At 43.0% G+C, this 12,134-nt stretch overlaps 1 protein-coding gene across 1 annotated transcript; it reads right to left on the bottom strand.

Annotated features, from left to right (window-relative positions):
- Positions 1–2,359: 2,359 nt before the first annotated feature.
- On the bottom strand, positions 2,360–10,615 carry EIF3F (eukaryotic translation initiation factor 3 subunit F). The gene is made up of 8 exons (XM_069469522.1): positions 10,234–10,615; positions 6,348–6,418; positions 6,023–6,102; positions 5,465–5,602; positions 3,973–4,064; positions 3,373–3,509; positions 3,135–3,248; positions 2,360–2,598 (listed from the first exon to the last, which is right to left on the bottom strand). The coding sequence occupies exons 1-8, from the start codon at positions 10,601–10,603 to the stop codon at positions 2,521–2,523; spliced, it is 1,080 nt and encodes a 359-aa protein (XP_069325623.1). The 5' UTR covers positions 10,604–10,615; the 3' UTR covers positions 2,360–2,520.
- Between the last annotated feature and the right edge of the window lie 1,519 nt (positions 10,616–12,134).

Raw genomic sequence — 12,134 nt, 5'->3', positions numbered from 1 at the left:
TGCCATGCGTGTTCCCAGCTGAGGTGGAACAAGGCCTTGTTTCAGCTTTCATAAGCAAGTATCCTTTCCACAATCTGTTTTTTACGTTTTTGTTGATTTTGCTGCTTAAAATAGTAACCAAACATAGTGTGGAGAGTTCCTAACTGCAAGGCGGCTGTGATGTGCCTTATGGAGAAACTGTATGTGTGTTGTTGGCTGAGTTCAATGTTAATGGATCAACCATAGATTAATATGTCAAGTAAGGTGTCTTTAAACAGAAACACACATGTAACAAGGTTATGTATTGGTAGACTGATAAAAATATGGCCAGAAGCTGGTAGGAACCCAACCCTGCATTTCCCCTAGGAGTAATGGTGTAGCACTCTCTAATTAAGTGTTCATGGTTACTTTATGGAACAAAACTACTGTGGATAACAAAAACAACTGTATACACACACAATTTTTACATACAGTTGTTCCTCAGTATCCGTGGGGGACTGGTTCCAGGACCTTCCTAACAAAATCCTTGGATGCTCAAGTCCCTAGTATAAAATGGTGCAGTATTTGCATATAACCTATATACAACCTCTCATTTATTTAAATCATCTCTAGATTACTTACAATACCTAATACAATGTAAATCCTATGTAAATGACTATTATACTATAAAAAGTATTCCGTTTAGGGAATAATGACAAGAAAGGAAGTTTGTACACATTCAGTACAGACGCGATCTTTTCTTCCCTGAGTATTTTCAATCCAAAGTTGGCTGAATCCATGAAAGTTGAAACCACAGATATAGAGGGCCAACTGTATGTCTAAATAAATTTAGTTTCACTTGTTTTTGACTTTATATATTTCCAGTAACTAGCCTTGGAATTTTATCATGCATACCTAAAAAGACTAAAGTTGATATTAACTACCTATCCCTAAGAACACCTCAACATTTTAACTCTAACCCTCTTCCCACCATGCATTCTATTTATAATGTCACAATGTGGCCCAATCATTAGCATTTTGCAGATAACATCTGCTTACATTTCCCTATATGTAAGAAAGTTATCATTACTATCCACACTTTATAATCCTCAGAACTTGTATTTCCCAAGGTTACACACATATCTCAGCACCAGAGTTGAGATCCAGGCTGGGGTTCATGATGCTTATTACTTTCAAACTGCATTCAGCTTTAGATACAATATCTACCACTTATTTATGCTGACTGTATGCCAGGCACTATTCTCTGCAAGTGTTAGCCTGATATTCATTAATTCACCAAAATCCTCACAATACCCTAACAGGCTACGTAGTATCATGATTCACATCTTACGACTCCTAGATTTGTCTTTCCTAAGGTTACATATATCAGAACTGACATTAGGATCCAGGTGTTTTTGATTCCCAATTGCCTACATTCACCTTTTCACTCCAGTATATGTAATATGCCCCTCAGTCCCTCAACAAAGACTTGTTTCTTTCTCAATGCCAAGACATCTCGCAGAGGCCAGGTAAAACTTCAGGATATCTGATGAAAGGGATGTTTGAAGTTACCTAGGCAAGTACTCTATCCTACAAGGTCTCTGGGAAATGTCATTTACTTTTTGCTAAGATTCAGCCATTGGCAGACCTCAGCATAACCCAAGGCTGCTCTCCAGTTACAGACAGCACCTGAGAGTTTTCTGAAGTTTTAAATTTTAACCCATAGATACTAATTTTGCCTCCCTGAACCAAAGTGGCGAACAGCTCCATCCCACTGTTAATGTATTTTAAGACATCAACTACACACACTACTCTTTTAGTTCAGATACAGTACACAATTCTTTCAACTATCTTTTCTCCGTGGATTCTCATTTTCATTTCCTGTGGAAACCATATGAACCATCAAGAAATGGTGCAGTCTTGTCAATGGACACTTTCCATATTGAAAACCAAAACAACAATTTGATAAAGCAGTTAATCCTCACCATGGAGAAGGCTGTCTTTCTACCAGCATGGACGCATGGGTCCCAGGACTGAGATCTGTATCCATCCTCTTCTTTTTCTTCTCCTCCCACTCACTAGCACATCTCCAGATACAGTAATATTGTGCACAAAACCCTTTGTACTGTCATCTATTTAAGATGCTATGGAGAAATGATACGAATAAATTTTCTGCCCTGATCACAGGCAAAAGAGTGGGGAGAAAGTGCCAAGGGAAGCCTAGCATGCAAGGCTATCTGGTGTGGGCAGTTGATGCTAAAGTGGTTTGGGCTATGGGGACAGCTCTTGATGATGAGTCATGCCAAACACGTAACCAACTTGTACCTACAGTACTCACTTACTGGTTTCTGTGTGAGCTCTAGAACATTTTCCTCCCTTCCAACCAGCAATAAACTCACATAAAATGGAATTCATTTACAAAAGGTAGGCCATGTTTATTAGAGTCACAAGCAGTTGACTGACTCAGTGTGACTCAAGACCACAAAGAAACCATTTCGCCTTCCCTTCATACTGAGTCCTAGGGTGAGACCCAGACTGGCAGGAGTTCTGCCTGGGGCCTATTCACAGGTTTACAAGCTTCTCATTGAGGGCAATCTGTGACTGTGTGAGATTGGCCAGGTAGGTCACCATCAGCAGGTCCTGGAAGACAAAGAATACACAGTGAGTGAGGGGCTGGGTGGAAAGGGAGCTGAAAGGCCGATCTAGGCCAACTCCATGGTGGACACTGGGCATGAGGGCAGTCCTGGATAAATGACAGCTGAGAGAGAGTGAACAAGAGTCAAAGGTGGAACACTGGAAGGACATGCTTGAGAATATCCTCTCATCTCTACTGATATACTTATGCTGTAGCTGAGATCCATGGGTGGAATACAGGGGGTCTGTGAACTGAGATGGGGAAAATAAGAAATTGTACTTTCATCGCTCTCACGAATCTAGACAACATATTACAGTAGTATCAGCAGTAACTGAGACAATGGAATCAAGGATGGAGAAAGAAGGGAATCTCCAAGCACGTGTACCACCTTTTCTGTCCCAAGCTGGACTGCAAGGGGGCTACTGGTGAAGCCCTGCCTCCTCTATCCTACTCCAGGACACCTCACCCAACTCCCTTCACATTTCTATGTGCTGAGGTGGGGGAAGAACCAGGCTCCCAGCGGCCCAGTAGTGGCACTCACATTGATGTTGCTGTTGAGCATGGTCTCGAAGTCGTCAGGAGCTATTTTGGGTACTTGGTTAACCAGGCTCATCAAGAAGCGACCCACAGTATTGTCAGCTGACACCTTTCCAGACTGAACACCAAAACAAAGATTCAATGAGGCACAGTTAATTCTAACCACGGAACACTATCATTTCATCAGTGCTCCCAGAGTGGAGACCTACGCCCTCCCCTTTGTTACCCCGTGCCCCTCTCACCAGCACGTCCTCTGCGTACTGCAACACTGTGCTTAAGGCATCCTGGATGCGAGCTGACGCCCCTCCTACTTGCTGCAAGTCACTGGAGAGTCCGATCACCCGGTTGGGGCTAAAACAGGTCTTCATGATCAGGTCAACTGTGGGAGTTGGTTGTGGGGGATGAGAGTGGTGATAGGCAACAAGAGACAGAGAATTCAGTCATCCCATCAGAAAACATGTGGTCTCTAACTGTCCTTTCTCTCCTTCCTACCTCCCTTTGGACTCAGTTACCTTTCCCAGACTCCCTGCTCTGCCCTTTCCAGCTTTTCTTTCTCTGACAGAGCTCAATCCCTTCACCCCGTATGTCAATCACTGGTTTTGGTCTCATGTGAATGGTCACGTGGCCTCTGGTGCCAATAATTTCCCACCTCTAGCAATTTCTCCAATAATTCCTTAAGTCCCATTTATACAGGAGAATGACTGTGACTTCTAGCTATCACAAACCTTAGCTCACTGGTTCCTTTTAAAACCACCCGAGGCCTTCATCCTTGTTACAGAACAGCAGCTCCCTCCCCTGAAAATGCCTAAGACCTCTAAGGAGTGTACGGGAAGGTTACTCACCTCCAATGCGCTCAGTGTCATAATATGCGTATTTCACTGTCAGAGGTGTGAACATCACTCCCATGGTCCTCCCAGGGACACCCATTAAAGTGCTGGGGAGGGAGAAGTCAAAGTAAACAAACAGCCTTGGGAGAGGGTTTCCATGCCTAGACTGGGCTGCAAAAGCAGTCACAACACAAGTATGGCTTCCAGGGTTCTGAGATAAGAAGGCTGGGGCCACTTGAACTACAGAGATCACGCAGGAGCAAAAGTCACCCTCTCCCCTTAGCTCATTCCACACACCAAACCCACGCCCTGTAAGAGGGTACTTAGCCTTTGGATCTGGCCTGGTCCTTATAGAAGATTATTAACATTTCATATACTGTGCGATGTCAATGATGAGAGGACAGGACTCTGGATTTCTCTGTGGAGCTGGCTGCCTAGATAACCAGCCCCCATGGAAAGAAGAGACAAAGACAGGTCTTTTCTAGGGCTAAGCCCTTCATTAGCACTGAGAAAACAATCTGACTCTGGAACACCAAGACTAGACTGACTGCTATAAGTAATCTCACTAAAGATGTTGTCTTGTCAACTATATACTGGATATATACTTCACTATATTAACTACACATGTACGCAGAGTGGCTCTTATACCTGGAAAGGCTAAGAAGTCAAGCAATGGCTAGAGCTTAGTGGTATGCCAACTGACTTATAAGGTCTTGGCATTTACCACCTTTGTCTTACCGCACAACAATTAACTGGCTACAATGTCAGACACAGAACCAGCACAAAGTTAAACAGCGTAAGATATGCACTAACAAATGCCTTCACTCTTACCAGAAGATCTGATCCTTTTAGCTCCCATAGCAGCCTTTCTTCAGCATGCCATGAGGGCCTTTCCCAACACCCCCCACTCCCATCAACCGGCATTTTAACTGCCTGCAAGCTCAATGTATTAACACATTAACAACGTTATTGTCACCAAAACTGCACTCAACCCTGGGTTAATAAACATGTTTAAAATAAGGATGGTAATCTGTACTACCCGGAGTACTGTGTTGAGTTCTAGGGGTAACAACAAACTAAAGGGTAACTCAGAAAAGTAATAAACATGGTGAAGGATCACAACAAGAACACCTTGTGAGGACTGGCTGTAGAAAATGTGGATAGTTAGAGGTTCCAGAAAGATGACTTCAAAGAAACACAATAGCTTACTTAAATAACTGAAAGGGCTGCCATCTGAAACTGGTTAAGACCAAGTAGTAGAAACCTGCAATACAACTAGGATCAGTGAATGGAAATTACAGGGACCGATTCTGTTTCAGAGTAAAACATTCCGAATAACTGTTAACAGTTATTCTTGCTTAAGCAAGAGGAACAGGCAGGCTTTCTGAGGAGGCAGTGAGTTATACGCTGAGGAATTAAACTTGCTTGAGGTGAGGGTGGGATGTCATCTAGGCATGGTATGAACTAGACTGCCTCTTATGCCCTTGTGGCTCAAGACTGTGGTCACCTGACATAGGCTTTGATGCTCATGCGGCCGTTCTGGAGACTTGTGTCCACAGTGAGGTGAATGGGGTTGGGGGCCTCCCGGCTGTAGTACTCGTGGATCAGCACCGAGTGCTCTGTGATGTCGTGGCCTGTAGCATACCTGGAAAATGGAACACAGTTGCACACTCATGTCTATTTAGGACATCAGTACCAAACACAACAGTGGCATGGCTGTCTCGAGGGTATCTGACACTGCTATGGTAGTGATACCTAGCAATGCCAAATGCCAAAAACAATATACACATTGAAAACTTAGTCAAATCAAATCAAAGGCTTGACTTAGTGCCCTTGAAAAATTCCACATCACCAGCCAAGGCAAAAAATGACTTGCACAGTAAAAGCTACAATTCAAAATAAATATTCCTTTCCTCACAGGATCCGAATTGCCAGCAAAACACACCGAATTCATGGATCCTCAAGGTAATACATTTCAATACTCTGTCTTCAAAATGAGGACAAAATCTAGTCTGGGGGCAAAGGACGTTGGCAATCACTGAGAGACTTTCCACCCCCAACTTACCAGCCCAGGATGAGCTCATTTGGAGAGACTTTTTTGTGCAGTTCATACATGTTCTTAGCAAATTCCATGTCAACAGCCACCTAAGAGGGAAGGCAGGAAAGGAAGCTAAGAAGCCACCAAGTCTACAGAAAAATTGGATAAAAAGGACAAGAGGCCACCCCCAACAGACAAAAGAGGTCTGGGAAATACATACAAATGAAATGAAGCTCCTTGGCTGTAGGAGCTCCGGTTATGAGCACAACATACTGTGCAGGAGGGGCCTTGAAGGGAGCCTAGCAAGTGAACAGCTATAAACTGCAGAGGGGCAGCTCAAATTCCCACTCACTTCATCTTCTGACTCATTGTGCGGCACTGAAAAGCAATTGGTGACCTCCACTGAGTGCTTGTCAACAGTTCCTGTGAAAGAGAGAATCATCCATGGGTTATATAATCCCAATCCCAATAGCCTCTGACTACTTTTGAAATACATTTGGTGATCCTCTTCAAAGTCAATGAACACCAAACTGAACTATTAGCTCCAAGTTCAGCTATGTGCATCAAATGAGATCAAGGATTCTCCAGAGAGCTGGAGTGATCTCCAACTCCTCCCTCTAACCATCACCAAATAGGGTTTTCTTCCCTCACAAGGTCTCCCTTTGCCTATCTGTCACTTCCCACTACGAGCCCTCTTCCAGACCTTCACTCTGTGACCTTTGTTCTTCAGCCTCTAGATGTTCTCCCTATAATTTAATCTGCAGAGCTACCTGGAAGATTTTAATGTCTATATCGAATATCAAATACAGGAGCCTCGTCTCAGACTCTGAGCACAACTCTACGGAGCTTCACCTGTACCTCCCTTTAGCCATCTGGTCCCACGGTCATACCCGTAACCCAGTTACCATCTGGAAACCCTCTGCTGTGAACCTGAAATGTCAACATTTCAGTTTTTTACCACAAACTTTTGTTCTTCTAGTTCTGAAACCTCTACTCCCACTACATTTGTTTCCTGACCATATGAAAACCACTAATTCCTTGACTTCTCCAATCTCTTCTCATCTACTGGAACCTCTTACTCCAGGCTTCAGGTGCTTCTCTCTCTACTACAGAGCAGATGTTCCCTGTATCCCCTAGTATCTCTCTAATTCCAATTCACTATGGATTCTGCTCCCTTAGCTGAAACTATGTCCTTAAAGCAAACGGACATATACTTTATCTTATTCGACCTTTCATCAGCATTCAGCAGACTTGTCCACTTCCTCCATCTTCAAACTGTCTTTTCTTAGGCTTCCCTGATACCAGTCTCTTCCACTCCTCCCTCAGACTTCTCAGGTTTTCAGGGTTCTGTCTTAGTTTTACCCTTTCACTCTATGCTTCTTTTCTAGGTCAGGCTCTGAGCTCTGACATAGAAATGTTTCTGTAAATAAAGGTTTACATGCCAATTTATGGCTGCTTTCTTGGCACAAAGGCAGTGTTAAGTAGTTGCAACAGAGACTGCACACAAAGCCTAAAATATTTACTGTCTGGCCTCTTACAGATTTCCAATCTCTGCTTCAGATGATCTCATCCATTTTTATAGTTTCAATTAACTTTTACATTTCAATGACATAATTCCTAAATTGACATACTTGGCCACATCTCTTTTGCACTCCAGACTTTTATATTCAATTTTCTACTTGACAATTACTAGACTGCTCCATGGGCATCTCAAAAGGAATATATATCCCAAACAGAAGTAAACTTCTAGCTTCCCTTTCTTCTTCCACAATTAACCAAATATGTAGGAGTTTTCCTTGATACTTCCTTCTCTCTAATCCCTAATTTCTGATCACATCAAGTCCTATCAACTCTATTTCCTATCTCTCAACTCATCCATTCTACTCAGCCCTCCTCTAGTGCTTCCCTATTACTAGAACAGCCTCTCTCTGGTGTCCATGCACAGCTCATGCCTGTCTCTTTTCCACTGTCTACAGAGCAGCCAGAGGTATCTTTAATTCCTACTCGGTCTTAGCTGAAATGCTGATTGCTCAAGATCTGCCCCAAATAGCCCCAAACTAGGTTAGTCTTACATTTTGTCTTCTCATAGCTCTTGGTAATTCTCCTTCACAGCACTTTACACTTGCAATTATTTAACACCTCTTCCTGCTTCCTTACTTTGCTAGCTTCATTTCTTGCTACATTTCTTCTCTCTTCTACATTTCTATAATACTGAACTCTTCAGACAGTAGACTTACCAGATTCTTTTATACTTCTTATAAAAGTTGCTTTAATGCCCAGCTCAAATGTCATCTTTTCTGTGAAGTCTTCCCCAACCTTCTGAAATAGTTAAGTCTTTTGTATTTCCATGACACTATGACACTCTTCTATCAGAGCTTTTATCACATTATATTCTAATTATTTGCTTTTAAGAGTATATTTCTATTCTGAGTTTAAGGTTACAGCAGAGCTCATGTTAGGCACTTAGAATTCAAAGTCTAATGAGTACCTAACAGTTTTATGGTACATAAAAGGCACCAATGGCTTCATTTAACCAAATGAAATGTTTCATGAATTAATGTCTTACAATTTTAAGTTCCTAGCATGCAGAATCTATGCTTCACTCTTCCATAAGCACTGCCTCCATAAAACCTACAGCACTATGCCATGATCCCAGTCTGCAAGAGGATCTGAGGATCTAGCTTACAGCTAGTCTGACTAGGGTCACCGTAATATCTGGGGCATTAAACATGGATAGGCAATTGTTTCTTTGGTTAAATAGCTCCTCGGAGTTTGGAAAATTTGACAGTGCAGCTGAAAGTGTATTTGTCTAGTGCTAATTCAGTGAGGCAAAAATTATTTGTAACAGAAGCTCAAAGCACGGCACAGTTACAGAATATTATTATACTGTGGAAAGTTAAGAATGAGGTGAGGGTTGGAATATGGGATAGAGGATTGATACTTAACATTCTTCCTGGGAACCAAGAAGATAGGTGGAACTCAAAAAAACAAATGAGGGAGAGCAGGGAAGGTACCTGTGGCAAAGAATACAAACGTTTGGTTTAAGAAAAGACATGACAATGTTTAGCAGCTATGAACTTTCTGTAAAATACTATACTGCCAAAGATAGATGATAATGTGCGTGCGTGCGTGTTAGGGGTGGTATAGTCCTGATGTGATGAATGGCAACCAACAGCTGTACCTGATGAGTGCCAGCACAGACGCTTTTTGTAATGATTTAGTTCTCACAAAGACTAAGTCTAAATTAAATTAGCCCCTAAAGAACTAGACTTTTTAGGTAATTTGCTCCAAGGCACATGGTTAATATTTAGTGGAGTCTGCCTATAAATCATCCACTTTGCAATACACCAATTGTCTTCTGTGGAGTAAGGACTACTACAGGTTGAAGAATATGAAAGAGAAAGGATGCATGTAAGTGAAGTGGGCTCATAAAGGTTTAAAACCTGCCACTAAAATGGAGTGGAAATGAATTTCATGGGATCAACAGCCCTCCCAAAAAAGAATTATCAACAATTCTTCTTTAGTTCTTTTCTGTTTTACATACTACTTTAACATAAAATATCTACTCCCCAAATTTGGAGCACAGGCATGGTAAAGATTATTCTTCAATCTGATGGTTAAGCAAAAAATTATAAACAAATAATACAATTGTTTGTGTCCAAATGGAAAATGAGAGATAGTGCTGGGGGAACAGGGTCTATCACATTAGATAATAATACTAGGGGACACTGAGGGACAGAGGATCAGGCTCAGAGATTTAGGAAAGCAGAATATTATAAAATCCCTAATGAGTTCCAGCCAAACCCGTTTACTTTTTGGAAAAAATGTCTTTTTACAAATGTCCCCACTCCTATGCTAACCAGTCAGAAATTATTTGTCAATACCTGGAAAACCAAAGATGTATAGTCAATGGATAACAAAGAAAAACGTGGTTACTGGGAGTCAAGTGTTCTTGACTTCTTACTCACGTCTGAGCTCATTTTTGGCAGATTGGGGCTAATCATACTTGTAAAACCATCTTTGTAAAATGCTGTTCGGAAGGTTAGAAATAAAATGAGGTTCAAATTCCTTGGGAAGATAAGTCGTAGCAGTAAGGTGGGATGGAGAAATGGATAAACGGTCAATGGGGATGGAAGGAGAGGGAAGCAGGATGTCAGAGATTAAAGAGTTAATGAAGAGAGCCGGATAAAAGTGAGGTGGCAGGAAGAAAAGGATGTCAACTTTCTCCGACTACTCACCTAGCAGGGTCCCGATAACACGGGCAGCTCCCTCGTTTCGTCGCTCGTAGCTGTCCACGATGGAGGCCAAAATGACTGGGTGCAGCCTGACCACGCGGCCACCAGGGAAGGGCCCTGGGAGAGCGGGACCAGTCAGTGAGGGCGCCGGGGTCTGCGCTGGGGCTTGGGCTGAGGCCGGGGTCTGGCCCGCAGCCACAGTCGTAGCCGCTGCTGCCGCCGGGTCTGAAGATGAGGCCGGAGCCGCAGCTGGCGCCGGAGCTGGCGTTGGCGCTGGTGCCGGGGCTGAGGCTGGGGCTGAGCCTGGGGCCGCCGCCGGCGCTGCGGCGGGAGTGGCGGGAGGATCACTTACTGTTACTGCCGGTGTGGCCATCTTGTCGCGAAAGAAGGAGCCAGGACCGGAAGACACTGAGTTAGTGACTATTAGGAGCTTGATAGGCTGACTATGCACCACGTGATTTGTATCTTTGTGCTTATTGGTTACGGGTGATACTTCTCGGGGCATTAAAACGTCCTGCTGCTTATAATTTCTTCCGGAGTGTGTGCTCTTTGCCTTCGGTCCGATGAGCTCTCAGTGAGCCCTGGGCTAAATAGTTCCGAGTAAACTTGGGACGGCGTTAGAAGAGAGACAACTCAACTCAGTTTGCTCAGCTGCCGCCAGGTGGAGCCAAAGAGCAGCGCAAAGGTCGCAATTTGTGTTTTAGACTTAAATGGGACAATGGATGTCAAAGCACCTTTAAAAAGGGCTTTGTTCTTGACAGCGTCACAAGGTGTCAATAGGGCGGTTTATTCATTCAACAATTTGAGTGTCTAATATGTTCCAGATGCTCTTCTAGGAGCTTGGAATATACCTGTAGACAAATAGAGACAAAAATATTTATCCTTGAAGAGTTTACATTATAGCAGAAAGAGACAAATAAATAAATTATGTAATATATTAGAAGACGACGAGAAGTTCTATGAGGAAGGGAAAACTAGCAGAGGGTAAAGGGGAATCAGGAGTTGTGAGGCGTTAGGGTAGATTACAATGAGAATGTGAAGTTTTAGCCAAGACTTGAAGGAGGTGAGGAAGGCAAGACTTCGCTTTTAGTCTGAGTGAGATGGGGAATCTTTCAGGAGGGGAGAATCACGATCTGTCTGAGTTTTAAAACGGTCACTCTGGCTGCCTTGAGAAGAACAGACTGGGCTGGGGGCTGGTGGAGGAGAGGGAGGTGAGGGAGGCAGAGCAGGGAGACCCGCTGGGAGGCCACTGGGTAATCTAAGTGACAGATGATGGAGGCCAGACCAGGCTGGTGGCAGTGGGAGTGGTGAGAAGTGGGAAGATTACAGATATATTTTGAGGATGGAGACAGTCTGGTTTCCTGAGAAATTGTATGTGAGGTGTGAAAGGAATCAAGGATGATTCCAAATTGTTGTGCTGAGTGGCTAGTAAGATGGAGTTGCTATTAGTTGAGATAGTGAACACTACAGTTGCAGCAGGTTTTTGGGTAAAGATCCTGATTTCATTTCTGGATGTCTTTTTTGAGATGTCCATTAGACATCCAAGTGGAGTTGTAGTCAGTTGTATTATATATAGTAATCTGCACTTTGGGAGAGGATTAAACGAGGTAATGGTTTGTGAAGTACATGCCTGATATACAGTAGTTATATAACTGGCTCCATAAGCAAGAAAAATTTTTTAAATAGATAGATCAATATTCAGTGGTCACATTGTTATTTCTTTTATTCTATTTTTATAGAGACAGGGTCTTGCTCTGTCACTCAGGCTGAAGTACAATAGCTCGTGACAACCTCAAACTCTTTGGCTCAAGCCATCCTCCTGCCTCAGACTCTTAAGGAGCTGGGACTACAGACACATGCAACTGAAACTGGCTAATTTTTTAAAAAAGTTTTTTAGAGATGGG

Source organism: Eulemur rufifrons, chromosome 6 (assembly GCF_041146395.1).
Source record: "Eulemur rufifrons isolate Redbay chromosome 6, OSU_ERuf_1, whole genome shotgun sequence".
Taxonomy (NCBI): Eukaryota; Metazoa; Chordata; class Mammalia; order Primates; family Lemuridae; genus Eulemur; species Eulemur rufifrons.
This window is presented reverse-complemented; position numbering and strand designations above follow the sequence as displayed.

Bases quoted from the DNA above. Each gene is read 5' to 3' on its own strand.
- EIF3F (XM_069469522.1), bottom strand. From the start codon at position 10,603: ATGGCCACACCGGCAGTAACAGTAAGTGATCCTCCCGCCACTCCCGCC. The intron at 6,419-10,233 runs GTGAGTAGTCGG...TCTCTTTCACAG, and splicing joins TGTTATCGGGACCCTGCTAG to GAACTGTTGACAAGCACTCA. The intron at 3,510-3,972 runs GTGAGTAACCTT...CAACTCCCACAG, and splicing joins TGACACTGAGCGCATTGGAG to TTGACCTGATCATGAAGACC.